Genomic DNA, 27,989 nt, shown 5'->3' with positions numbered 1-27,989 from the left:
GAAGAAATCCAAGTGAGGCCGCTGTCCAGGAAATCATGCGCGGCTTACACAGCCGGGATGACATTTAAACGCTCCCCCCCCCCCCCCACATTATGATTTTCAAACTGTCATGATGACCCGCGGTCACTGGGCTCTCCACGGCTGATGAAATCGTGTGCTATGAGTGGCGTGGTGACGGCTTTAAAAGCATTGACCGGTATAGTCTGAGAACAGAGATTACTTCAGACGTGGCAGTATTGTCCCACCCAATGCCGTACACGGGCCGTCCACCGATTCTGGGTCCAGTGGAGTGACGGTCTGGCATTCCCCATAGCGTCGCAGGTGTTCGTGTTGTAATGTTTGTGTGACGACATATCTTTTCGGTGGTGTAAGCGCGCTAAAATGTCAGCACTCGGGGGGGGGGGGGGGTAATGTGGACTCGGGAGGGGGGGGGGGGGGCATGGCAGACGCCAGCCGGCGCGCCGACTGGCGTCTGACCCTTACCGTCCTCAGCACACCAGCGGCGCTACGCCGGGCCTGCCGGGCGATAACGGGGGTTTTTGCGGGGGGCACTAGTTGTAGCCAACCTGTTGTTCCATGGCCAGCAGTTACCAGTCTGCACGTATGCCTGCATTTCACCTGCCTACGTATGTGTGGGTGTGGGTGCGTGCGTGTGCGTGCGCGCGTGTGCGTGCGTGCGTGCGTGCGTGCGTGCGTGCGTGCGTGCGTGCGTGCGTGCGCGCGTGCGTGCGTGCGTGCGTGCGTGCGTGCGTGCGTGCGTGCGTGCGTGCGTACGCGTTTGTCGGCGGCCAGTTGCTGACCTGTGCCGGCGGGCTGTTTCAGCGGCTGACCCTGGCCGGCCGCCACTGTTGACCTGCTGATCGGTGACCGCTGCTGGCCGGCCCATGATCGACTGGGAGGCCCACAATGGGGAGGCGGACCAATTATCATTTGAAGATTCGGACAGGTGAGGCCTCGGGCGTCAGTCCTTGGTAATCGTGGTGTGCGACCGCTACGCGAGTCGGTCCGTCTTGTGGCTCGGAAAACTGTGGGCGCAGCCGGGAGTGGCTGCGAGTTACCTGCAAACTGCTGTTGCCTGAGCCAAGCGCATTTTGTGTGAACGTGCGAAATAATTTGGATAGCGTACCGTTGACGGCAGAAGTGTGCGTGAAGAACGACCAGCATACCAAATGATGTTTGCGGCCACTTGTGTCAGTAGCGACTGCGCTTGGTACATTGTATCTTTTGTGTTGTGCCTCCGTTGTATTTTTGTGCATTGTTCTGCTGTTCTTCACAGCATTAAAGGTAACGTGATGCCTGGGGCATCTCGCCGCCTATATTAGTTCGACAGCTCACGTAGTTTGCATATTAACGCCGCCAGCAGTTTATGAGCTATTAGCTGTTCGAGCGAATGACCCACAGGACAGTTATCATCTGGTTAGATATAAGCTGTCTGTAGTGATGGCTCGGTCCCAACGTTTCCAAAAAGCTTGCAAGCGATGCGTGTTAACCCACCAAAGTCGGCAATGTGTTCGGGCTCACCACCGCTCAGCACGTCGTGTTTCCAGCCCTGTATGCTGGTGACGTTGCCTGGTGGGTTTCGTCGGCGTTTTTTAATTTCCGTTATAATTTGTAAGTTTTCCCCGTCATTTCCGCGGTAAGGAAGCCCTTGATGTGTGTATGCCGCCGGTGCCCTGCCCCTTACGCCCGTTAGTTAGCCATTGCCGGCCGGCTTCTGCCTGGATCAGTCCTCGTCACGTGCTGGGACCAATGGCTTCTTCACGTGCGCGAACGCGTTCCGACGATCTTGCCCCTCCCTCGCCCCCCCCCCCTCCCCCTCCCTCCCTCCCGCCCGCCCAGCCAGGCCTCCAGCGTGACGGGCCAGCCTCGGTGGAGTTGGGCGCGTGCTGGCCTGCCTGAGCTGGTGACGTCAGCCGTGTTGTCGGTGGCCGGCCGGGGCGGCCTCGGAGGCTGCGTTCGGCGGCCACGACCCTGACCTGGTCAGCGTCGTTCCGATGGGGGAGGGGTCGACGGCAACACAGTTAAAAAAGTTAAAGAACCTAGGAAACTCAGTTTTGATGAACACCGTGTTTACCGGCGTTTCCTCATGTATCTGCGCGTGCAGTGCTGTTCACTTTCGGTAAGTTGGTGGATATGTGAACGAACTGTTGTGAAATGCCTAGTTTTATTGAAAATTCCACCAATGGGTGTCCACCAACTGCCGTCAACCCCACAAAAGCGTCTGAGTGGTACTGGCTTCGAGATATGAGAGCGTGCGCTCGGCTGGTCAGTACTTTGGTCTGTCGGCCAGCGCCTGTTCGGTCGGCCAGCGCTCGAGTCGGCCGGCCAGCGCGTTGGGCGGTCGGTCAGCGCGTTGGTCGGTCGGCCAGCGCTCTGATCCTGTGTCTGGGCCCCACACTCTCACGTAAAAGTTCAGCGGGCCTCGTCTCGGACCTTTCTCACGGTCGTAATGAACCAAGTTTGTCATCGAACCATCGTCCACACGTTTGGCGATGCTCTTTTGTTAGAGGCCGTCGCGATGTGACGCGGTTCTCATGGCGCCCGCGCTCAAGCTTCAAGGTCACAGGATGCGATGTATTTGAGGAAGCGTCCCGCGCTGGAGCGCTCCGGCTCTGTATAGTGTGGCGCTGACACGCTGCCGCTGCTGTCGCTATTGCTGCCCCGCCGCGCGGCAGGTCCGAGGACAGCCTGTGCTGCTGTTTCCTGTAACCTTGACCCGGGCCTTGGCGCAGGTTCGAGGAGGACAGCCTGTGCTGTTGTGTTTCATGTGACCTCGACCCCGGGATCGGCGGCAGGTTCGAGGACAGCCTGTGCTGTTGTGTTTCATGTGGCCTTGACCCCGGCCTCGGCGGCAGGTTCAAGGAGGACAGCCTGTGCTGATATGTTCCATGTGGCCTTGACCCCGGCCTCGGCGGCAGGTTCGAGGAGGACAGCATGTGCTGATGTGTTTCATGTGGCCTTGACCCCGGCCTCGGCGGCAGGTTCGAGGAGGACAGCCTGTGCTCCTGGATCTCTGAGCAGGAGTCGATCTGCACCAACTGGCGCGGCTGGAAGCGGCCGGCCGTGAGCCGAGCCCCCGCCGCCGTCTCCTCCTTCTACTCCAGCAAGGACGAAGGTCAGTGGCGGGCTCCGCCGCGGCGCCCGCCGACCGGCCCGGCCGCTCTCACCTGCGTGTTTTGGTCAGGCGAGGCACGCAACGCCAACAAGCTTCGACAGGAAGACGCACATACATGCGGTCACACATTGCGTTTGTCCTGCGTATGTGGCGCGTAAGGATATTAGCGTCGTCCGCTGGCGAGGGAACCGAACCCGGTACAAAGGTCTTGTGGTAGGAGTGTTGACCCTGGTTAGAGCCGTCTCCCTGGTCAGCTGACGGGCTGCCTGTGCCTCCGTCGCCATCCGCGGCAGTCACGTTTTGGCGTTGTTTGAGCGCCGTCCTCTCATAGAGCGTGGCAATTGTCGATGAAACGGTGGCTCCAGGGGGGGGGGGGGGGGGGGGGGGGGGGGGGGCTCTGTTTTTGTTAGCCGCGCAGGCTGTCTTTGAATTCGATGGTCTACCTGTGTCGGAAGGAGGTGTCCGTCCCTTCCCAGCCCATGCCGGGCCTGCCTTCAGCTTATGCGTTACTCATTCGTTCTGGACAAGCCTCTTCGTTGGTCGCTATGTTTTCCCCAGCTGTCTTCGCTCCGCCACCGCGTATCTTGCCTCCGCGTTTGCTGGCCGGTTTCGCCGTGTCCTAATCTCCATAGGAGGAGTGATGGTGACGGGCCGTTGTGTGGGCAGCCGTGACCTCCGGCGCTGTCGTGTTGGCGGGAGTGACCCCGGCGCCGTCCGACTCCCGCTGACCGACTCCCTCTGCCTCGCGTCGGGCCGCTTAACATCAGCCGCCCTCGCTGACCCTTGTAGCTGTGAACGGCCTGCTTCTGTGTTTGTGCATCCCAGGGACCGCGTGTCCGCTGTGAATGCATAATTAACATGGGCATGCAATTCAAGCTCTTCATATGGCTCCTTCCATGTGTCTCTCCCCGTGGCGGGGTCGGCTGGGGGATAACCTTTGTGGTGCAATTGACATGAGGCAGTTTCGGGGGATATACGCTTAAAAGGCCGAGGTGTTATCGCTGTGTGTGGCAGTCCACGCTCAGTACAGTTGTGATGACGACTTGGGGACTGCGGCGGGTCGTTCTGGTTGCGGTATGACGGGCCCCAAAACGGCAGAGAAACCTCGTTATCATCAAATGAATGTCAAGCGCTTGCTGGATGGCTCGGTGCGCACATGAGCTGCAAGCCTTGGAGCGGCGCCCAGCGTCAAAGGAGTCGGCTGTAACGGCCGCGCCGACCGTTCATCGGTCGACCCTAAGCTAAGGGCGGCGGCGCGGCCGACCGGTTATCGGCGCTGGCCTCAGCTCCGGCCGGCCAGCCTTGTCACGTGCCGGCGGCTCCGGCCGCTCCTGCCTGCCGTCGGCGTCGGTAATCCGGCGGTGGCGCTGGCGGCGACCGCGGCGGCGGAGTGGCGACAGCTGGGCAGGACGGGGAGGAGGGGAAGGGAACACGCGCCCGCACCACGTCCAGTGTCCAGCTGGCTACGCGGCGCCCGAGCTGCGGCCTACAGGCGGGCCGGGCAAGGACGTCGGAGCCCGCGGCCGGCCGCTGCTGATCAAGCCCGAGACAAGCCCCTCGCGGCCAGAGTGACCGGGCCACCCGTGACGTCACGGGTGATACGTCACACGCCAACGGTCCTAGTCGGAAGTGGATGACTTACTGTGACGTGGGCATGTGCGATGTGTGAACAAAGCGACAAGTGAGTTCTTAGGCGGCGGAGAGCGCGGGCGGGCCGGCGTCCCGCGGTGTCCAGGCAGGCTGCCGCCGGCGTCCCGTCGGACGACCGCGCTCCCGCCGGACGGCTCCGTTAGGACAACACGGGAGGGCCGCAGCTGGAGCGGGGTCTCTGCACGCGCGGCACGGCGCGCCCTGCGACGGCTCGCCGGCGGCTGGGGCTCCGTCGGGACGGGACGGCGCGGCTGGCGCGCAGCACGGCACGGTGCGCGTGCTCACACGGTCGGCACGGCGGGACACGCCTCCGCCGGAGAGGGGGCAGCGTCAGGAGCGCCGCCGGACGGACGGACCGTTGTGCCGGGGGACAGGGCGGCGCCGAGTTTCCTTTGCACAGAACGGTGGGAGGTGTCCGCCGGACAGGGCGACGTCAGCTGTGGGCCAGAGAGGTGCACCGTGGTATGCATGTGGCGTGCCGGGGGCTCGTGTGACTCGGCGCAGCGCCTGATGCCGACAGACCGGCTGCTGGACGCCGCCCGTCCCGCCGGAGGACGCTCCCTCCCCGGCGGGGCGCTCCACTAGGGGCCCCGCCGCCGCCGCCGCCGCCGCCCGCACGGAGGGCGCTCGGCTGCGGTAATTCGGGAGCGGCGACACGCACGGCGCGGCCGGCCGAGTGCGTGGATCGGAATACAGATGCGAGTCGTCGCGCGCTGGGGGGGGGGGGGGGGGGGGTCACACAAAGGCGGCGATATCCCGCCCGCTGGTCGCTGCCGCCGCCGCCGCCGCCGCTGCCGCCGTGCCTTTGAGCAATAACCGGTTTGCAGCGCGGAGAGCCGCTGGGCGTCGGTGACGCCGACCGGCCGCCGCCGGCCGCCGGCGATGACACGGTGGGGCCGTCCCGGCTGTTGTGTAAGGTCCGGCCGGCGGCGCGGTGCGGCGCGTGCCGTCTGTGTGTTCGCTCCGTTGGCGGCCGGCCGGCCTGGCGGGGACGTCCGGCGGGCGGCGCGCGGCCCGCCGCCCGCCGCGTCAGCGCGGATGACGGGGGCGGCGGGGGAGGCTTGTCGCCGGCAGCCTTGTGTTTGCCCGTGGAGCTGACGGCGGCCGCGCGGCCGGCGGCCGGGCTCAAACAGAGCGGCCGTTTTCCGCTGGGGTTTCGCCAGCGAGGGCGTTTCGCGGCCGGATGTGCCGTTCCGTGCCCATGGAGGCTCCATTGGTGCTGCGCAACATGCCCGATGCATGTGCGTGTTTGCGAGTTCCGCCGGTGAAAATGGTCTGACCACCGATGGTGCATGACGCCACAGAGATGCCGCGCCTGGAGGTTATCGCTAAGCGTTGTTAGCACACTTCCCCATGGTACCATTTTCCAAATTACCGCAAATGACTTTTAAATGTGACCATTGTTTAAGAATACCATGGTGGCGCTTATCTGACAGCACTCATCGGTGGCATGGTCTCAGCTGATTTTGTGAGCGTTCTACCTGTTGTGGCCCCCGTGCTGGTCACGCCCCAGTCCCGCCACTTTTCTGGCGCGCCTCCGCCCGCGGCCGGCTCCATGGCAACCGGTGTCCGGAATGCCCGCGGGAGATCGCGCCGGGCTATCGGGCGTGCCGTGGCAAGTGACAGTTGACGCGAACCAGCTCCGGCCGGAGGTCATGGTGGACAGATGTGGAACACAGCACCTGACGCACCTGGCGTGTCTTTCGTGTTTGAAAGTTGTTACACGGTCTGCCAACGGTGTCATTGCTGCCTTTATTTCACCTCGGAGCAAGTTATGGGTTGTTTACTTGAAGCGGGCATATGCGGCATGTTGGCCCCTTCGTCATTTCGGTCCCCCTGAAAGGCCTATAGCCCTCACGCTTTGTTAGGTAACTGGGGAGTCGAACAGCCCCTGCAACACATTTCAACACTACTCATGCCTATTCTGCAGATCATTTCCGGCCGAACTCTTGGCGTCAAGTTGAGCGCCGAACTCCAGACCGTGTCACCGATCAGCAGTATTTGCGGTGCGGGCGCGGCAGCCAGCGTGGCAGCCGGACGCTGCGGTCGTCCCGCCGACGGGCCTCGCTGCCCCCGCGCGCTCCGCTCGAGCCGCGCTAACAGGCCGGGCCGGGCCGGCCGGGCGGGGCTCGCCCCTCGTCAGCAGAGCCGCCAGCGGCCCGGCCCGGCCGGCCTGAGGCATTCGCCGAATCCATGCAGGCCGGGGCAGTCCGTGAACGGCCTCATCGATGGCGCTGCGTTTGGTTTTTCCTCGTGGGGAGCGAGGGCCCTGCGCCGGCCGTTTCGTCAGCGTGTGCTTTGTGGGCGCCTGGGAGTGGCGCCATGGGCGCCATGCTGGGCGCCATGCTGGCGCCAAGCTGGGCGCCACGCGCGCAGCTTTCGCAGCGCCTCGTGGTCCCACGTGCAGTCGGCAGACGGGCGTGGGCATCGAGTTCTGGGCGGCGCGGTGTCCCACGTGGCCGTCCAGCGCGGCAGGCGCGGCCAGGGCGGCGTGCCACGTGTGGCGGCGCGTCCCACGCGCGCCCCGGCCGGTGTGCTGGCGCTCCCTGGGGCGGGCGGCCGGTGACGTGCTACGCCCCCCCCCCCCCTCCCGGGACGCGCCCGGTCGGTGCGCCGCCCAACTGCTCGATGCGGCGGAAGCCGCTCTCGGGGGCTGTGGATTTGGAGCTGTTTTGATCGCGCGGTGTTGCTAGAGGTGCGGGGGAGGGGAAGGGGGACAAATGCAGCGGGCGGATAATCCTGCGGGTTAGTTAAGTCGGGTGGGTTGCGAGGACCTTGTGGTCTAGTCGCGTGGGCTGGAAGCTTTGTGGGCTAGTACTTTTGTCACGTTAGGCTGTTGCTCTATCGGGTTGGAGGTAGTGTCACGTCGTATGGCGCTGTGGGAGGAGGAGGGGAGGGGCGGGGCGCGCGGGGGGGGGGGCAGAAGTTCACATGCGCCTTCGATCGCCGAGCCCGGGGCAGCGCCGTTTCGCGTCAGAGAGCCGGACGCAGCCCATCCGGTGGGCCGCACGTCAGTATTCTGGGGTTAGTAGCGGCTGCCTACGTGCCTGGCGTACGGTCGGCCCCGTCGGCAGCCTTCCCGCCCCGGCTGCTCGGCCGGCGAGGAGCGCGCTAGCGACCGGCGCTGGTCTGGTTAGCGGAGCCGCGGCGACTCCTACGGCTCCGCTGTTTGGTCTGTCTGTGGTGCGTGTGCTGCTTGCCGGGCGGCTCTCCCGCGCCCGTCGGGTCAGCCGAGCCGCGGTGCCTTCTGCGGCTCCGTGCGTTCTGTGCTGCGTGCCGGGCGGCTCTCCCGCGTCTACCGCATCAGCAGCCTCTCCACCCGTCGCCGACTGCCGCTGGCGCCGACGGGCCGCCATCACGGCATCTGCGTACGCCTCGGCCCTAACCGTGCTGTGTGGCGTGGCGAGACGCGGGCTGGAGCTGCCTGGCCGCCTGGCGCCGGCCGCCACCGGCCGGTCCGGGGTGAGAGAGACGCCGCTCGCGCCGTTCCGGCCTGTGGCCCGATCCATTACCTGTCACAGGCCCGCAGGTTGTCTGCGTTCTTCTTGAGTGTGGGAGGGGATGGGGGGGTGTAAGTGTACGGTATTAGCGTCACTGTTCCTCTGCGTCCTGGGGTCGTCGTCCCTCGCCCGCAGTGTGATGGCTCGATTTGTCGGGTGTCGGCTGGGATGGCGAGCGTGAGAGCGGTAGCCGGCGGTGGGGACGGCTCGGAGGATAGGCTCAGGGCCACGGCCGACTCTGACAGCAGTCCCACGACTCAGTGCGGCAGTCGGAAGCCGTCATCATGGCGTCCTTCGCGGCGTCGCTCCATTCTGATTGAAGGGTAGTCCGACTCAGGTGAGCCGTCCTCATTTCATAACGTATGTGTCTGGAGCTACACACGCGTCCCAGATGCATAATTATGATCGTGGAATAGGTACGGCAACTTGGTTTCACAGTGATCATCAGCGTGGCACCTTCGTGGCTTATGGGCAGTGGAAGGCTTAGTTGACTCGTCTGTCTTGAACTAGAACCGATCACCACCACTGACATGCCATAAACACCGAACGGCCGGCTGTATTTCAGCCGAGCCATTACTCGGAGCGGCGGCAGTGTTCAGACTCGCATACCGGGCTGTGTTTCACGCCGCTGCCAGTGCGCCGTGCGCGCCACATCCGCGTTCCGGGGCTCGAGCTGGCGTGCGTGGCCCGCGCGCCGGACAGGCCGCGCCGCGCCGCGCCGCGCCGCCGCTCGTCGGCCGCCCATTAGCGTGCATGAGCTGGCCTAAGCGGCGGCGTGCGATTAATAAAGCGTGCCGTCGGCGGGCGCCGGCGCCGCTGATAGATCGATCCACCCCGCCTGACGACCGCCGCCACTGCCGCGGGGCTGCCTGTGTGTGTGCGTGTGTGTGCGTGTGTCGGTACGTATGTAGACTGGGGCGGTGCGGAGGCGGCACGCGTGCTCACACCGCCGCCCCCGCCGCGCTGCACAGAGCGTCTGATTGGGCCCGCCGCGGGCTGGCGCGGTCGAGGTTCGATCGGGGTCGGCGGCGGCGGCGGCGGCGGCGGTCGATGGCGGCGCCGGTAGACGGCAGCCGGCCTGTCGCCCTGCCTAATGGCGCGCCTCGCTGGGGCGCCAGGTGCGTGATCAACTGTGGGAAGCGGGTGCCCGATGAGCTCCGCGTGCATTACAGCGCTGATTGATGTGGCTCGGGCGCTGCTGGAGCTGGCCGCGCGGAGGACCGTCGGGAAAGGTGGTCAGGGCCTGTTGTCAAGTCAGCTGCTGACGCTGACACTGCAGGGCTGATGCTGAGCTTCTACGCGAAGCACGAACCGCGGCCTCCTGCCGCCGCCCGGCCCCTGTTCTACGTCTAGGCGATGTCAGGCAGAGTGCATTGAGTGGCCGATCCAGTGCGCGGCCATGCGTCCCTGCCGGGTTCGTTAAGCTGTAATAGCTCAGCCATCGTGACAGGCGTGTTGATGGACGCTTGTGGCATGGCTTCAGTCAACACTAGATTGTAGCGGCTCTGAAGTGCGGGCCCGCGCGTGCGCCGAGTACCCTGACCTACGAGCTCCCATGTCATGCCATGGCCGGATCTCGAGGCCGGCGTGCGCGTCCAGCGCCGTCCAGGGGACGCCGACCCGCCGCCGCCCGGGCCGCTGGCCCCGGACGGCGGGTCAGGGGTCGCGCGGAGGCCGCCGCGCCGCACAGTTAGGATAATTTTGGACGGCCGGCGGCCGGGCCGCGGCCGACGCGGTGGTCTCGCCCGCCGGGTGGCGGCTTTGTGCCGTGACCGGCGCCGCCGGCTCGACGGCCGGAGCCGTGGAGCGTCGCCGAGGCTGGGCCGCGGCCCGGTGGGAGGTCGGCGAGCGGTGCACGGTCGGCGCCGGCCTCTCCTGTGCGGGTCCGCGGGCCGGGTCGCCGCCCTCGGGCCACCCTCGATCTGTCACCGGTCAGCACCGCACTGGTGTTCGGCTGTTGGCCGTCGACTCAGAATTCCAGCCTCGGCAGCTGGGTGCGTCGTTAAGTCCCAGTGACAATGGGACCGGCGGCCGTCGGCTGCGGCGATCCACGGCTCCGGGTGACCGCTCCCCTCAGCTGCCGGCTGGTGGAGAACGCGGCGCCTGCGTGTGCGTCCGCCGCGGTACCGGTTCCAGTCTGGCATGGTGTTCACGTGAGAAGCACCCAGCCAGGGCTGTGGCTGGCTGTACTCGGAATCAGACTTCATACGCAGCCAACAGCAGTGGTCAGCTGACTGACACGCCAAACCGTGACGTCAGGAAATGCGCGAGCTTGGAGACTCGGTCAGTGGCTTTTTGTCTGTGCGCCAGCGTCCTCCACGCTTTCAAGGGGCCGAATCCCTCCTGAGACGGGGGCATCTGACGGCGGCTCGCATGGCCTCCACGCCGCGCGCGTGTGCCAGGGCTCGCGGCCGCAGGTCTGTCAAGTGTTGACCGGCCCGAAGCCGGCCGTTCCTGCACCGTGAGCGGGCGGCCGAGCTAGCCTGGCGTGCGGCGCCGCGCCACGGCCCCATCTCTCGGACGGCGCCGCCAGTTTATGGCGGTTACGATGCCCGCACAGTGGTAGTTCGTGACCGCAGTGCAGAACGGGATCGGTCTGCGTCGTGACTGGCATGGCGGGCAGGTTAGAGTGGCCGCCGGGATGATGCGGGCGCGGAGTGATACGGCAGCCGCCAGATGGCCGCGCAGGCCAGGAGAGCCGGCTCCGGCCATCAATAAAAGTCGGCTCGTGCGGGGCGCGTCACGCGCGGCGAATAGCCGCTGGGGCCGGGCGTACTCGCTGGCAATCACCGCAGGACCGGGGCCGGGGCTGGCTCGCGACGGCGACTTCACCGTCCGACGCGGACTTGGTGCGTGTCGGGCACTTACAGGGACTGGGGAAGTGCTCTCGAGCCAGCACTCTGGAGGCTCGGGATAAGCCGCGGGGCGGAGGCGGTATCGGCGCTGGATTGTGGGACGCCTGCTGATTGCCACACAGCGCCGGTCCCCCGGTGTGAAGGGAATGCGGACGCCTGGGGGGGATTGGTGACGCGTCGAGGTGATCTCGAGACCAGGGCTCGAACGTGGCTACCCCCGTCTCACCTCCTCATACCAGCCAACGAAGCATGGCGCCGCCGATGGACTGCAGTCACTCGTGTCAACAGATCATCCAGATAACTCATGGCCAGGTAAACAGATGATAGATAAAACATAATAGAGTTCGTTGTTGTTATCCAGCAGTGCTTTAAGAGGATGCAGTGGCCTGTCAGTTGTCGACGGTTCGGTGGGCCCAGGTGCAGCTCAGTCGGCGGAGTTGGCTCGCCGTCGCGCTGACACCACTCACTGGACGCCGGCTCGGTGGGCCCAGGTGCAGCTCAGTCGGCGGAGTTGGCTCGCCGTCGCGCTGGCGCCACTCACTGGACGCCGGTTCGGTGGGCCCAGGTGCAGCTCAGTTGGCGGAGCTGGCTCGCTGTCGCGCTGACGCCACTCACTGGACGCCGGTTCGGTGGGCCCAGGTGCAGCTCAGTCGGCGGAGCTGGCTCGCCGTCGCGCTGACGCCACTCACTGGACGCCAGGACCGCCAAACCCGTACCGCGCTGGGTTCTCGTACTAACGCTGCTGAGATGCCGGAAAATAGCGACCCGCCTGGATGTTAGCCCGGCCGCTGGTGCAGCCTGCAATCGGAACAAAGGCTCACACTGCCCTGCCGCCGGAAAAGCGGCCGGTCCAGTCTCGGTGGTGATGGCGGCGTCCCATGTGCAGCCGCGCTCCGCCTGATACCTCCGTTTGCGGCCGCTCGCCGTCCTCTGGCGGGTCACAGGCGCCGGTGTCGTGACGCGTGCGGGGTCCGGGACCAGCGGCGGAGTGCCGACGGCCCAGACCACGCCCTGCCGCCACGTCACCAGCCTGCCGCCAGCGTGACGCGTGCGTGAACACGGGCCGGCGCCGGACGCGGCACGGCTGTGTCGGCCCGGCAGCGGCGCCGCCGGCTCCGTCGGCTGCCGTCGCCAACGGGCGGCCTGCTGTGGACGCGGCGCCGGTGCCGGCCACGCTGGGCCTGGCCGCGCGTGTGGCCGGCCGTTACGCTTTCGTCGCGTGCTGCGCTCTGCGGTCACGCCGGACCGGAAGTGCCGTGCTTCCGCCGCTGGGAGGATGGGCCCAGCGCCCATTGAGCCGGCCGCCACTGAGGGTTTCCCTTTCTCCGGTCAGCCCCTCCCCCTCCCCTCCCACCATCTCGCAGTGCGGTGGTGTTCAGCACATCTCTGGTGGAGAGGGGCGCAGTTGAGCCCGTGGCAGGCAACGGAAGGCACAGGCCCAGCGGTTTTAGTGCATCCAACGACACACTGTGTGCCGCGCGGAATGTTCACTCAGTCGTAGGGCGGCAGCGCCATCCAAGCCTGCTGTGCGCCCGCCCGTCTGTCGGTTGCTGGGCCCGTCTGTTGGTACCGTCGGCCGTCTCACAGCGGCGTGGTGACGGGTGACGCGGCGTACACCCGTCACTGCGTCCGGCGTTATTTCTGCGCTGGTGCGACAAACATCCGACCAGACGCCGCGCTGGTCTGGCTGCAGCTGGCGCCCGGCGCCCTCCGCGTGAGCCAAACTGCAGGCGTGCCGGCGTCTGGGGCGCGTCACTTCTGTCCCCGCTTTGGGGAGATCTGCTGCTGGTGGGCAGCCACCGTCGACCGCTGTCGGGTTTTGTTCTGCTCTCTCCGGCATGCCTGTCCTCGCCCGCAGGTCCCTCTCCGCGATCTCCAATTTCCTGGCCGTTCTTTTCACCGCCGTCTGGTGCAACCTCCGGTGCCTATCGAGCACAAAGACCCCCCCCCCCCCGGCCGCCGCTGGCTGGTGTCGGTGCTACGGGTCGCGGCCAGACGGCTCGGACGCCTGGCTTCTCCCCCCCCCCCCCCACGGCCGTTGATCGGCGGCGTCAAGGTCGCGGCCGGACGGGGCCGGTGTGCCGACCCCGCCAGAGGTCACGTCCGAGCGGTGCCGGGTCAAGAGGTGACGCCCGAGCGACGGCTCGCCACTTCCGGACGGAACGGCGACGCCCTGGCTGACTACATGTGCCGGCCTGGGCCGGCGCCGGCGGCGGTGGCGGCCGGGGCCGGGCTGCCGGTCGGTTGTCGGCACCCTGCGGCTGGCCGGGAGGTCAGCTCCGGGAACGATGTGTGTATAGCGAGCGAGCGACCGCTCTCGTCCGGCCCGGCGTCTGACCTCTGGTCCGGCCCGGGCTGTTCAGGCAGCCGGGCACGTCTCATGTGTATATGGTGCGTCCTAGAACACGACTGCCGATGGTTGGGAGGGGGCGGGGGGGGGGGAGCATCACACCTCGGCGCCGCTTCGGTGATCCTCTGGGGTTGTCGTACTCCAGACCCGGTGTCAGCGGCGGCCAAATCAGATTTCGAGCTGGGCAGCTCAGAGTTGATTCGATGGCCATACAAAAGGATTTACATAGCGGACTGCGCAATTGGCCCGTTGTGCAACGGCTCGCGACCGCATTGGCTCCTCTCTTACTCTCTCGAGTCGGTGAGCGGCGATCGTCCCCACCCCCCCCCCCCCCCCACTTCCCAGGGGACCATCGCTGTCATGTCAGTAGCGTGCGTGACGCCTGTGTGTAGTGAGTGCCAGAGGCAGGCACATGTAACTGCATGCCCGCCTGAGTATGCGACGGCCTGGGCGATGCCCTGCGACCGGTGCATATTGGAGTTCGCCGACCCCGGCCCCAGGGGTACTGAGCGGCGCGTGCCGCCTGCCTCGCCCGGCCCTCTGGCCGACGTCGCTGTCCTCTGCGGCCGTCGGCGGGGAGGCGGCCCCCCGTCGCCGCGGCTGCCGGCGCCCCGCCGGCGACAAGATGGCCCGCGTCCCTGTATACCCACACACACACACACACACCGGGCCCGGCGCAGGCGGCGTGTCGTTGACACCAGGCCAGCACCTGGCCGGCCGGCGGCGAGGGGAGGCGCGCCGTCCGGCCGGCGCCGTTTCCCCACAGACCGAGCCGGCCGGCCAGCCGGGCCGCCGCGGCGCCGGCGCCGGTGCAATGCCCCCGCCGCCAGTCGTATTTCGAGCGTTCAACTCGCGGCCGCAAGGGCCGCCGGCCGGCCGCCGGCGCCGCGAACCTCGACCTTAGCGGCGCTCGGCGCGACCAACGCGGCGCGCCGGCGGGAGATGGGCGCGCGGCGCGAGCCGTGTTTACGGCGCCGGGAGGCGGCCGCGGACCGCCCGCGGCGCGCTGCGACCCGGCTCCAGAGGCGCGCAGGTCAGGCGGGGCCGGAGCCGAGGCCGGAGCCGCGGCCGGGGCGGCGGCGGCCCGCCCGCTCGCCTCGACGCTGGTTTGTTTACGCTGCGGGGTGGGTGGAGCGCGCGCCGATTCCTCTGCACGCGCGGATGGGGGCGACAGTAGACTGCGGGGAGCTCTGCACATCGCCGGCTACCGCGTCCGTCGGCTGCGCAGAGGCTGGCCCGGCCGGCCGTGCTAACTGGTCGGCTGCGCCGGCCGGTCTGCTTCACTGCCAGGGTCAGGGGGCGGCTGCCGTGCTGCGCGGGTTCGCCGGCGCTGTACGCCGAGGTGGGGGCGCGGGGCCGCCTCACCGCCGACCGACTGGCTGGTGAGCGGGCGCGGTGGCATGGCCGGAATGCTTGGAGGGCTGGGCCCAGTTCGGCTGGCCGTGCCGGCTATATTGAGACCGCTCGGGGCTCAGCGGCGACCGGTCACGCTCGCCGTCCTCTCCGCTCACGCGGCCCGTCACAGCAGCGGGGGGCGGCGCAGCGTGGGCGACGCACCGGAAGCGTTCCCCACCGCTGCCCCTGCTGTGTCCCCCCCCCCTCCCCCGGCCGTCTGGCAGCACGGCTGGTACGCCTTCAGCCGTGGTCGCCCCCGTCACGTGGCTGCGGCCCGGCCCGGACGACGGTCGGCCGGACCTAATGGAGCGGGAATCGGGGCGGCTTTCAAGCGCGGCTCGACGGCGTGATGGTGTGAAAGTCCGGCGTGGCTGTCAGTCAACGCCAAATGTGCGCTGGTGGCCCTCTCCTCCCCCCCCCCCCCTTCCCGGCCAGTTTAATGACCCTCGGGAGCATGCGGCCGCGGAGGCCTGCCACCGTCATTAGCCGTGCCCGGCCACCGAAACTAACCGGATTACGCGCGTATGTCCCAGAGCCGGCGGTGCCATCTTATATTCAGTCAGAAATAGTTCTGCGGTCGCGAATATATCCCATGTCCAGGACTCGGGCGTGGGGGCCTGGGGACAGGGACGGGGACGGAGACGGGGACGGGGACGGGGACGAGGACGAGGACGAGGACGAGGACGAGGACGGGGACGAGGACGAGGACGAGGACGAGGACGGGGACGGGGACGGGGACGGGGACGGGGAGGGGGGGGGGGGGGAGGTCGCCTGCCGTTGCCGCTGGCTGGCGCCAGCGTTAGCGATCTCTGCGCGCGAGAGGCCCGCTCCCAGCGCAGGCCTCCTCTCCCGATATGAAAGATAAATGACAGCCCGGCCGACAGACCATACCGGCAGACAGATGACCCTGCGTGTGCCCCATACATCTCGTTAGATGTTACGTGTTGTGTGTGTGTGTGGGGGGGGGGGGGGCACAGTGACGCCATTTGGCCCGCATCGGATCTCGACGTGGCCGCCGTCCTGGCCGCTGCTGTCGAAGCCACTGCCGTCCTGGCCGCTGCCGTCGGAGCCGCTGCCGTCCTGGCCGCTGCCGTCGGAGCCGCTGCCGTCGGAGCCGCTGCCGTCAGAGCCGCTGCCGTCAGTTAGCACCGGCCAGGCCGGGGAGGAGCAGCACGCGGAAGCGGTCGCGGTGGAGGAGAGAGCTGACCGCCGCCGCCGTGCCCGTCGGGCCAGTGGAACGGCGCGGCCGTTCAGTAATGTTCGCTGTCCTCCTCCGCGGTAGACGTCCGGCGGCTGGTCCAGTGCTGGCCACACGGCTCGGTGGAAATGCACCAGGTCCTCCGGGCGGCCGTTGGGCGCCGTGGCCGACCGGACGAGACGGCCGCGTGGAAATCCCGGCCTGGCGGTCGCCGCCGCTCGGCGCCGGTAAGCCGGTGTACCGCTGTCCGGCACCGCCGCCGCCGCCGCCGCCGCCGCCGCTCGATCTTCGGGACCCACTAGCGGCCTGCCCCATACCGGGCGGTGAGAGGTCACCAAGGTGGGCTGCGCCTCGGTCGGCAGCGGAAAGGAGAGCAGGCAGCCGGCTCCTCCAGTCTGGCAACGCTGAGGTGATCCTGGCTAGAGGGTGACATTGCCGGGCCGTTACGTGCGGTCAGGGGGGATCGGTTCTTCGAACTGCTCATTGTTCCATTTTACGACTTCCTGCTATGTTGATAGCTTTCTACCACGTCTGCCGGTCCCACTGGTGCTTAACGTCTCATTGCAATCATTCTTGCGGTTCGTATTTGTGGTGACACTGACTGTACGGCCGCACGCGTCGTCGGGTGGCGGGGAGGCGTGCTCTCCAGGCTCTGCGCTTAGGGCAAGCCAGCGTGCAGCCGCTGACGCCGGCGAGCGCTGCAGCGGCGCCGCTGGCCGGTGCGCCGAGACCGGCCGATCCCCAGCCCAGAAGCGCCGGCGCCCAGCGGCCGATCCCCAGCCGGGAAGCGCCGGCGCTCAGCGGCCGATCCCCAGCCGAGAAGCGCCGACGCTCAGCGGCCGATCCCCAGCCGAGAAGCGCCGACGCTCAGCGGCCGATCCCCAGCCGGGAAGCGCCGGCGCTCAACAGCGCACGTGCGAACCCATCCACTTTGCTGCGTGCAGGAGCTCGGCTGTCCGGCTCTGAGTAATGCTCCCCTGCCGCCGCAGCCGCCGCCGGCCGGTGGGCGGGGGGACAGCTGGCGCCCGCGGTCGGCATTGGCCGTGCTCACCGCTCCGCACACCGGGCGCCCCTCCCCGTCCACATCCCCCTGACACGCCGGCCGGTGGGCGGGGGGACAGCTGGTGCCCGTGGTCGGCATTGGCCGTGCTCACCGCTCCGCACACCGGGCGCCCCTCCCCGTCCACATCCCCCTGACACTCCGGCCGGTGGGCGGGAGGGACAGCTGGCGCCCGTGGTCGGCATTGGCCGTGCTCACCGCTCCGCACACCGAGCGCCCCTCCCCGTCCACACACCCCTGACACGCCGGCCGGGACTCCTGCAAAGCGTCGGCCGCCTAATTAAAGCGGCTTTGGAGGCCGGCGCCGCGGTAAATAGCTCGCTCGCGGTGGGAGGGCGCGGGCGGGGGGGGGGGGGGGGTGAGGAGAGGCGCCGCTCGATGCTCCCTATATTGCCTGCCGCCGGTCGTCAGCGGTCGGCGACGGCGCCGACGCGTTGACGTCGGCGCCCCCAGCGGCGGTCTTCGGCGCGGGCTCCGGCGCAGGGGACCGGGGTTGGTAGCCATCCCCCACCACAAATCTGGGAATCTATGGTAAACGCGTGGTGATCCTTGGGAAGAATTGGCGTTCGAAAAATCACCTACATCTTGGGACGTTGGCTCATATGCCTCGGGTCTGGTACGTATTGGCCGTCGATCCTGGCGACTTGCCGTCTGTTCCACGCGTCTCTCGTTCGCCGTTGTCGGGTTGGGTGGGTCAGCCCGGTGTGCGTGTGGCTCCGGCTTGTTGCGTTGTTCGGCCTGCGGGCGGGCCAGCGTGCGGTGCAGCGGAGCGGCGTGCGAGCCGCGGCCTGCGTCGCCGCGCTGCCGCCCGCAGCTCGGCCTTGTCCACGACAGAGGCGGAGCCAGCGCAGGCAGCGGGCGGGCGCCGACCCCACGTGTGACCCACTTATCCCGGCGCCAGCCCGCGTCCGCTTTTCTTCGTTCAAGGAAAAGGTGCATTCACCCGAGCGCCTGTCAAGTGGGGATGCGTGACTGCGCCCCTGGCTCCGCCTCTGCGCGGTGCCTCCTCCGCGCCCGTCGTGGCCGCTTGGCCGCCCTACGCACTTTTACTTCTGCCGCCGCGGGCGGGTCGGCCGGATTTGGCCCCATGTGGCGGAGCGGGGCCGCCAGCTGCCCTGCCCTGCCCTGCCCTGCCCTGCCCTGCCCTGCCCTGTTCAGCGACTGTGGAGTCCGCGGGCCGAGCGGCGAGTGTAGCGTAACACCGCAGTAACTCGCGGTTGGCGTGTTCGCGTTGGCTTTTGCCGGGCCTCCACGGATGCACTCAGCCATACAATGGGTTTTCGCGATGCGCTTGATGTTGGCTGAAATATGTTAATGAGTTTTCCGCTATTGTGCGAAGCGAATTAAGCAGCCCGTTGGATTGGCTGCCTAACTTAGCCAGCAGTTTGGCGGACCTTTCTTCTACGCGTGTTTCTGTCGTCCCGTCACGTATGTCGTGGGCCATCGCGTGCCGCTGGCGGTGTCCAGTGTCTGCTGGGCACACGTGCTGGTCTGGTCCGTGCTGCGGCCGGGCCGACCCGCGCCGTCCTCAGGTACCGAAGCCAGCCGGCCGGCCGCACCGGCGCGTCGTCACGTGTCCCCGTTTAGCGCCGGCCGGCGGCACCACGTGACCCATTTGCCGACGGAGCGGGCGTGGCCCGGCGGCGGCGATCACTGTGCGTGCCTGCGCACCGGGCCGGCGGCGGCGGCGGCGGCGGCGCTCAGGGCCGCGGCCGACCGGCGGCCCCGCCCCCGGCGCCGCCGACGCTCCGCGGGCCCGCCCGGGACGTGCGACCGAACACGGGCGGCGACGCACGCAATAGATGGGCCAGTGATTAGAGGCTCGCCGGATGATGGGCGGCCCGCGTGGAACATGTGGGGTGTTTGTGTGCGGACCGGGCCCGGATGGCCCAGCTGTGTCGGTGCCCACCGACCGCCGAAGCACCGCCCCGACCCCATTTTTTATATTATAATTATGCATTTGTTATTTATGTATTATTAGTTTTTATTGATTTTCATTTTTACATCGTTATTTAATTTAAGTGTTCATGAAGTATTGATCACTATGATCGGTCACTATCGGCGTGCGCTGGCAGCAGCTCACGCCGCGCAGTGTCAACAGCGTGGGGCGGTGTTGACGGGAGGAGCGGCTGTTGGGGCAACGCCGCCGGAGCTGGAGCCCGCCAGCCGCGTCCGACGCCGGCGCCGGTCGGCCGAGCGCACGTGGTACGAGTCGCTGGCAGCACCGTCGACGGCCCGCCGCCGGTGACGTGCTCCACGGCGATGGTCTCCCACACCGGCGTCGACTCCGGTCCGACGGGGCGGACTCCCGCAACGGCGGCGTTTGCGGCGCGCCGGCGCCCCCGCCCAGGTGGGCAGGCCCTCTCGCAGCCAGTGCCGACTGCAGCTGTGCTGCGGCGGCGCGTGGTGCGGCCGCCCGGAAATACGTACCGGCCGGTGACGTCATGATGGGTGACGTCACCGACCACGCCAGACAAAGGGCGCGTGGCCGGCGGCCGCGGGGAAACTCCGGCAGCGGAGTCACTCGTGTGCAACAGATGACTAGGTCGGACGGCGAGCGCGGCCACCTATTTTCGGCGCGCGTCTGCTCTGCCGGCTAAATCAACCAGATCGATTTCCGGAAGCGGGTCAGACGAACGGCTTCCAGTTTCCATTGACCCGTGTCACCACAGACTGCAGTCGGTCAGCGGCACGTCCTCGGGCCGACCACCGCAGGAGCGTTCGCGTACGTCAGGTCGGCCGCAGTCCGTGCCTCAGGGTCGCTCAGGGTCGATCGGCCGGGAGGTTTGTACCTCACGGGTCGGCCGCGACCAGCGGCGGCCGGCTCGCCCGCCCCGTTGTGCCGCGGCCCGGCCCGGCCCGGCTCGGCTCGGCTCGGCCGCGGTCCGCCGGCGCCGGTCGTGGCCGGGTCACGGCGACGGCCGCGCATGCGCGCCGGCCCGCCGCCGCCGGCCCCCATCAGCTGGTGGCGGCGCGGCAGGCCGGCGGGTGCTCCGCACCGCCGCGTCCCGACGTGGTATCGCCCGTGGCGGGGATGCCAGCGATCGGCAGCACGGCGTGGCCGTCCGCTCGGCAGATCGGCGTCGCTGGAGGGGTCAGCGGTGGTGGCCAGGGACTCAGCAGCTGCTCTCGCCGCTCACGACGGCGGCAGCAGCGCGCTGCTCGGTACGCTGGCGCCGCCGGTACCCTCCCGCTCGGCATGGTCTGCTGGCGGCCGCGTCACCGGGGCTGCACCGCCGCTGTCGGCCTGGTGCTCACCGGGGATGGGCCTTGCACGGGAACGTCACAACTAGGGCTGACGCTTCATACGACGGGAAGAGGGATGGGAGGCACCTGAGCTTTCCAGCGATTGCAGATTTTTAGTCAATGGCTGTGGTGGTAGGCAGATGCATGAAGGCAAACACTCCAAAGACGAATTGCTTGCGTAGTCCCAAAGCACCACGCCAGACGGCCACTGCGCCACGCTCCCCGTCACCGGTGCTGCGGCCGGGTCGGCGGCGGGCTGCCACAGCCGGGCCCGGCGGCCGCCGGCGGCGCCTGCGGACCGCTCGTTAGACCGGGCCACAGATGGTGGTGACCGCTGGCGACCAGCTCGGCCGGCCGCTCTGCCGGCTGCGACACTCTATCACCGAGCGGCTGCCCCCGACGAACCGACACCGCTGACGGGCCGACCGGCCGACGGTCGGCGCCGGGCGGCGGCAGCGGGTCGGCTCACGCGCCGGCGCTCACGCTGCGTAGCGGCCTCCGCCGGCGCCGTGTCCCGGATTGCGCTCCGACCAGCTCCCATTGTCGCCTGCCCGCTTCGTGTGGTGCTGGTTTCCGTGCCGTGCAGGAAAACCTCCCGAAACGGTGCCATCTATTCCCAGACGCATAGGACATGGAACAGAAGGCTTCACTCATGCGGCATGGTCTCCCCAACATGTGGATAAACTGCTACACACTGTATAATTCCAGCAGCTGGCCTGGGCTGACTGGCTGCTGGTGGACATTTGTCTTAACAAATCCGTGCATTGCGCTGAAAGGATCCAGGCATTGCCACCGTGATTAGAAGTTACGCAAGCGACACACACTCATCATTCAGTATTGAATGTGCAATCGCAAATCTGAGAAAAACGCCTTTCGTGCGCCGAAGCTTAAGCGAAACAGGGTCGCGCCTGCAATGCGCCCCACAATCCCGCGGACAAAGCGTGTGCTGACAGTTCGTATTTCTGCCGATAGATGGCGTGCTGTCGCTGGTGGAGCTGTGCGCCCGTCAGGTGGCCGCCCACATCCCGTTCGAAGTGGTGGAGCGGGTGTACCCGCCGGTGCCGGAGCAGATCCAGCTGCGCATCACCTACTGGAGCTTCCCGGACTCGGAGGAGGACATCCGACTCTACAGCTGCCTCGCCAACGGGTCCGCCGACGAGTTCGCCAAGGGCGAACACCTTTTCAGGTTGGTCCCGGCGCCTCACCCCGGAGCCTTCCACCGGGCTGTTGTAAAACGATTTTTTCAGATTGATGCGCACGTTGTCAGCTAGTCCGCGATCAGCTGCGTCAGAAGGGAAGCGTTTGGCTCACTTTTCAAGAAGCCCTCCAGGGGCAGGCTGAGTTTGATGTCCGTGGTGCGGTAATGCCAGCTGGAGCGTGTCGGTGGGGCGCAGTCCCGTTTGGAGTGCGTCCCTTCCCTGAAGCTTAGTAGTGGCTGTTGTGATGGGAGCGAGCCTCTGATGGCCGCCTGTGCTTGTGTGATGAGTCCGCTCCTGTGGGGGATGGCCTCCGTCCGGCTTCCCCGGCGTGTCTGCTCCCCATGTCAGACACGGGTGGTACACACCTTCCGGGGGTGCACCTAACCCCCGATACTCGCGGCCAGCTGGCCGGCCTCCGCTGCGCTTTGGGTGTCCTAAGCTACTCCGTCTTCGGACGCGCGATACGCACCATCTTGCCTCGCCGGTCGATGTGGCTCTCTTCCACCCCCTACGACCTAGTCTGTACTCGATGCCGTGCGTGTGGGGGCGCTGACAATCCTCCACTGTGACCCCCTCCCTGTCCTCCGACACCCTGACAGGTGGGTGTTGACCAGTCTCCGCTGTGACCCCCTCTCTGTCCTCCGGCACCCTCACAGGTGGGTGCTGACCAGTCTCCGCTGTGACCCCCTCCCTGTCCTCCGGCACCCTCACAGGTGGGTGCTGACCAGTCTCCGCTGTGACCCCCTCTGTCCTCCGACACCCTGACAGGTGGGTGTTGACCAGTCTCCGCTGTGACCCCCTCTTGTCCTCCGGCACCCTCACAGGTGGGTGCTGACCAGTCTCCGCTGTGACCCCCTCCCTGTCCTCCGGCACCCTCACAGGTGGGTGCTGACCAGTCTCCGCTGTGACCCCCTCTCTGTCCTCCGACACCCTGACAGGTGGGTGTTGACCAGTCTCCGCTGTGACCCCCTCTCTGTCCTCCGGCACCCTCACAGGTGGGTGCTGACCAGTCTCCGCTGCGACCCCCTCCCTGTCCTCCGGCACCCTCACAGGTGGGTGCTGACCAGTCTCCGCTGTGACCCCCTCCCTGTCCTCCGGCACCCTCACAGGTGGGTGCTGACCAGTCTCCGCTGCGACCCCCTCCCTGTCCTCCGGCACCCTCACAGGTGGGTGCTGACCGGCCTCCACTGTGACCCCCTCTTACCCTCCGGCACCCTCACAGGTGGGCGCTGATCGGCCTCCGCTGTGACCTCCTTTCACCTCCGGCCCCGCCTCGGCAGGTCGGCGGCGGTGCACGAACCCCTGCAGATTGGGTTCCACCTGTCGGCTCGCGTCGAGGCCGGCATGGCTGGCTTCAAAGGCCAGTTCAACGTGGCCGTGACGTTGGACCGGAAGCGGATCGGCGCGTGCACGTGCACGTGCGACGCCAACGCCGCCTGGTGTTCGCACATCGTGGCCGTCTGCCTGCAGCGCATCCACCAGGTGCGGCGCTCGGACTACCGGCAAGACCGAACGCCGCGGAGCGGGCGTCTGAGAGGGCGGGCCCCAGCCGGTGGGGGGCGGGGGAGGGAGAGACCGCCGCGGAGCGGACGTATGAGAGGGCGTGCCCCAGCCGGTGGAAGGGAGAGGCCGCTGCCGGGCGGACGCATGAGAGGGGGGGAGGGGTCGAGCCGGTGGAGGGGAGAGGCCGCTGCGGGGGTATGAAAGGCGGCCCCAGCGGGTGGAGAAGAGAAGCAGAGCGAGAGAAACGGAAGAAGACGAAGGACAAGGATAAGGAGAAGTAGGAGGGTGGCGGCGTTGACTGCTGTGGACTCTTTTGTGCTGGGGTTGATGTTACCGCTGTGTGTTGGGCGCGGTTGTGAAGTCAGCGGGGCCTGTGGCTGTCTCAACTCTGTACGGCTGGGCCGGCATTGTGTAGCTAGGCGCAGCCCGTATCCAGTAGGCTCGTCACCAGGCGCTGTCTTTATTCTGTCGATCGGAGGTATTGATCGAAGATGCTGGGGCCCGGTCATCCAGCGCTTTTGATTGGCGGCTGTGCAGTGTGACCGGTGCTGTGTTTCCGCACACTCGGGCTATGCTGCCCGGTGTGTCCGCTCGTGTCCGCGCCAGGGTCAGTGGGGTTGTGACCCGGCCCTCGCGTCGCCAGCCGACGTCGGTGCGTCTGCGCGCGCCCGTCAGCGAGTCGCTGAGCCGGCTGACGCGGGACCAGCTGCAGAAGTTCTCGCAGTACCTCATCTCGGAGCTGTCGCACGACATGCTGCCCACCGCCCAGCGGCTGCTCGACGACCTGCTTAGCGGCAAGCCATCGCGCATGAACCTGGTGCGTGCCCGCGCCCGCCCGCGCCCGCCCGCCCAGGGCTCCGCACTGGGCTGGACGGGTGCTCTTTGTGCCCCGCCGTCTCCGGTTATGGCCGCTTTGGTAACATTCTGTCTCCAAGACTGACCGTTGTTCCCCGTAAGCGTGAATATATATGTACTGGATAGGTGGCATTGTTTACTGGACTCGCTCTCTTTGCTGAAAACATGTGCTGTGCTTCCTTGCGCTGCTTGGTTCATTCAGCATATTATCTGTCATTGCCGTTGATCCTATTGGGACATTGTGTGTTGGCTCGCATCGCTTCGTTCCTGCAGCATTGCGCACAAAATGAAGTGCTTCCGATGTCCCTCCCCTGTGCTCCATCGGGGGCCAGTATCCGGAGCGCGCTCTCTGTGACGGTGTGTCCCGGTCGTGTTGGAGCGCGCTCTCTGACGGTGTGTCCCGGTCGTGTTGGAGCGCGCTCTCTGTGACGGTGTGTCCCGGCCGTGTCAGAGCGCACTCTCTCTGACGGTGTGTCCCGGCCGTGTTGGAGCGCGCTCTCTGTGACGGTGTGTCCCGGCCGTGTCAGAGCGCGCTCTCTGTGACGGTGTGTCCCGGCCGTGTTGGAGCGCGCTCTCTGTGACGGTGTGTCCCGGTCGTGTTGGAGCGCGCTCTCTGTGACGGTGTGTCCCGGCCGTGTCAGAGCGCACTCTCTGTGACGGTGTGCCCCGGCCGTGTTGGAGCGCGCTCTCTGTGACGGTGTGTCCCGGCCGTGTCAGAGCGCGCTCTCTGTGACGGTGTGTCCCGGCCGTGTTGGAGCGCGCTCTCTGTGACGGTGTGTCCCGGCCGTGTCAGAGCGCACTCTCTGTGACGGTGCGCCCCGGCCGTGTTGGAGCGCGCTCTCTGTGACGGTGCGTCCCGGCCGTGTTGGAGCGCGCTCTCTGTGACGGTGCGTCCCGGTCGTGTTGGAGCGCGCTCTCTGTGACGGTGTGTCCCGGCCGTGTTGGAGCGCGCTCTCTGTGACGGTGCGTCCCGGCCGTGTTGGAGCGCGCTCTCTGTGACGGTGTGTCCTGACCGTGCTGCCACAGGCGTGCGGAGCGCCCGACCCAACTGCGGGCGCCTCGGTGTGTGACCAGACGTCGTGGTGTCTGGACCAGCGCACACTGCAGGAGAACATCCGCAAGATCCTCATCAAGTTCTGCCTGCCCAGCCCCACCGTGTTCAGGTGAGGCGGCTCGGGACGCCGGGCAGGGACTGGGCCCAGGGACCGGCCGCCGGCGCTGATGACGTGGTGTCGACAGCTCCACTGAATGTGGAGCGGTGGGATGTGGACGACAGCGGCTGCACTGGCGGCAGGTGCCGCAGCGAGCTGGACTCCGCACCAGCATGGGCATGGGGATGGCGAACGGCATGAGGCAAGTCGTATGTTATTGGTCGCGTCTGAGTTTTCCGGACGGTGACTTCGCTGGTACCGGTACTGGAGTGATCAGCTGGGCGTCTGGAAAGCCAGAGGCACGGTGCTTGATTTCCCGCGGAGCCCGCTCTTCCTGCCAGGGTGAGGGCAGGCGACGCCATACGGGTTCAGTAGCTCAGTGCGTTGTAAGGCCCGATGACGACGGCGATGACGACGACTTCGCGAGTGGCCCGCTCCCCGGCACGACGCCGGCGCGATGTCCCGCAGTTCGAGAGGCCTGGTGACGCTCCTGTCAACAGATGGTTCATCATTTAATGGACAGGGAGAGCTCAGGCCCTGCAACGAGCTCGGCCGGTCGCCGGGCGGTCGTCAGGCCACGCGCTGTGCCACGCGCGCCGTTAAGACGGCTGTCATGACGTCCGACTCTCGCACCGTTGACTTCCTCTTCAGCCGTGCTCCGGCTCCGACGTCGCCGGCTGCGTGACGGCGCCGCCGGCCGCGTGTCGCGGCTCCCGCCGTGACGTCACCGGTGGGGTTTCAGTGACGTCAACTGCCTGTCGACGTCGGCGCCGCCGGCGGCCACCGAGTGGACGTCGCTGCTGCGGCCGCTGCGAGGCCGCGAGCCCGAGGGCATGTGGAACCTGCTCAGCATCGTGCGCGAGATGATGCGCCGCCACGACCGCAACGCCGTGCCGCTGCTGGAGATCATCACCGAGGAGTGTCTGCAGTGTGACCAGGTGAGCGGCCGCCCCCGACGGCGCCGGCGGCGGGCCGTGCCGTGGCACCGCCGACGGCTGGGGACGACGCCCCGTCCGCTGGTTGGCATGGCTAACTGCGGGTATCAGACGGTCCACAATTCACGTGTAAACGACGTTTGACATGTCGAGAGCAACGGCAGGGCGGACTACCAAGTAGGAAATTGGGAGGATGCACTTAAGAATGCTATCTACCTTGGCGTCCCTACTGTCCGTGCGCTATACGTCACGTCCCCGGAAGTGGTCACGTGACTCCGTGTATAGCTGGCCTTATCTGTGCACCTGCGCGCTGTCGCGGGCTTTTCATGGCGCCGTTAAAACCAGGGTCATCCAAGGCTGCGGTGAGCCAGTATATGGCACGTGACGGCAGCGGTCAATTAACATCTGCTGGGCCAGGCACACCTGCTCAGGCGCAGCCGGGGGGCCCTGCACCCACCTGCAGGCCTGACCGGCCCGCTGTCTTGTCCAGATCGTCATCTGGTGGGTGAACACCAAGCTGGCGCTGCACGTGGGCGGCACCGGCCACGTGGCCAAAAACCACACGGCCAGCAACTCTCAGGCGTCGCAGCACGCGTGCGCCAGCCTCTGCGACGAGATCGTGGTTCAGTGGCGGCTGGCGGCGCTCAGTCCCACACTGTCGCAGACGGATCGCGACCAAATCAGGTCAGTGTCGCACTGTCGCAGACGGACGGCGACCAGATCAGGTCAGTGTCGCACTGTCACAGACGGACGGCGACCAGATCAGGTCAGTGTCGCACTGTCGTAGATGGACGGCGACCAGATCAGGTCAGTGTCGCACTGTCGCAGACGGGCCGCCGGCGGAATCACGTGGGGTGCTTCCATTACGAAGGTCATCACGAGGATTTTGCAACGGTCAATAGCAGACACGATCCTAGGCGTGATCAGTGTCGTTACACGGGCTGGAGCCGGCCGCCTATGAGCCGTATTGGGATAATCAGCTGTACAGCCCCTTCTGCCGGCGATGTGCAGACCACCTGCCGTGTGCTGCTGCTCCGCCGGGTCTGAGGTCGGCACGCGCGCCTCCGCCCCGCCGCAGGAACCAGTTCCTGGACTGGCACCTGAAGGTGATGGACAAGTTCAAGAGCAAGAGCCAGAGCAGCAACACGGCCAAGCGACAGAACGACATCGATATCTTCCCGGGCTTCAAGCCGTCGATCGAGGCCTGCGCCCTCAGCTGGGTGTGTGGCGGTCCCCGTCCTTAGTCCGCTCTATGCATGTCCACCGCTGCCTGTGCGCTCTCCATTTGCCCTGTTGCACCCGCTCACCTCTCCTGGCAGTGCTGTCTTGCATTGGCCACTGTCGCCTGCTATTCCACCCCCCAGATCTTGGATAATCATTATGTGCAGCTATCCTTCGTTTACTCTCTCAGCTTTATTGATATTGGCCTGTTAGTTTCACTTGTCTTTGTGTCAGCGTACGTGCAGTGCCTGTTTGTTTTGTGCCGGTGTCTTATTTGATGTCTTGGTTCGACTTGTATGCAGATAGCTAGTAAGCATGAACAGATTGCATTAGCTTAATTGATAGCTGTATTTTAGCACCGACTCCATCTATTGTACCAGCTGCTTTGTATAGGACTATTTCCACGGCCTAGGCGGATCTTTGTATTGTAGTTGGAAGTGTATACTAGACATGCCTTTTATTTAATATGGCATGCAGCGTTATCTTCAGTCTTTGCTCCGTGGTTGCTGCGCAGCTTACATGCTTTCACATCCCCTTCGGCTATAATCGCTTCACTTCCCTCGCTGTTGTCTTTATCCTACCCAATGACGTTTTATCTGGCTAATGTCTCATTGGCTATGATTTGTTTAGCCTGAAACTTGTCGATGCACAGCATCATTCAGTGGCAAAAGTTTCATGCAGCTTGTTAAATTGCGTGGTTCTCAAACATTTTGTGACTGGTGCAATGATTTGCATTCGGTCTTCTGGGGACTGGCA

At 66.4% G+C, this 27,989-nt stretch overlaps 1 protein-coding gene across 1 annotated transcript in view; it reads left to right on the top strand.

The window, feature by feature from the left end:
* The window catches only part of Dora (zinc finger SWIM domain-containing dorado), a 55,277-nt gene that overhangs the window by 5,562 nt on the left and 21,726 nt on the right, over positions 1-27,989 (top strand). Inside the window, exons 2-10 of the mRNA XM_037227993.1 lie at positions 823-946; positions 2,982-3,115; positions 21,342-21,555; positions 22,849-23,050; positions 23,715-23,888; positions 24,953-25,089; positions 25,820-26,015; positions 26,503-26,696; positions 27,091-27,232. Coding sequence (XP_037083888.1) covers positions 885-946; positions 2,982-3,115; positions 21,342-21,555; positions 22,849-23,050; positions 23,715-23,888; positions 24,953-25,089; positions 25,820-26,015; positions 26,503-26,696; positions 27,091-27,232 — 1,455 coding nt within the window. The 5' untranslated portion in view covers positions 823-884. The remainder of the gene's footprint in view (positions 1-822; positions 947-2,981; positions 3,116-21,341; positions 21,556-22,848; positions 23,051-23,714; positions 23,889-24,952; positions 25,090-25,819; positions 26,016-26,502; positions 26,697-27,090; positions 27,233-27,989) is intronic.

Source organism: Pollicipes pollicipes, unplaced genomic scaffold, assembly GCF_011947565.3.
Source record: "Pollicipes pollicipes isolate AB1234 unplaced genomic scaffold, Ppol_2.1 Scaffold_6052;HRSCAF=7182_pilon_pilon_pilon, whole genome shotgun sequence".
Lineage (NCBI taxonomy): Eukaryota > Metazoa > Arthropoda > Thecostraca > Pollicipedomorpha > Pollicipedidae > Pollicipes > Pollicipes pollicipes.
This window is presented reverse-complemented; position numbering and strand designations above follow the sequence as displayed.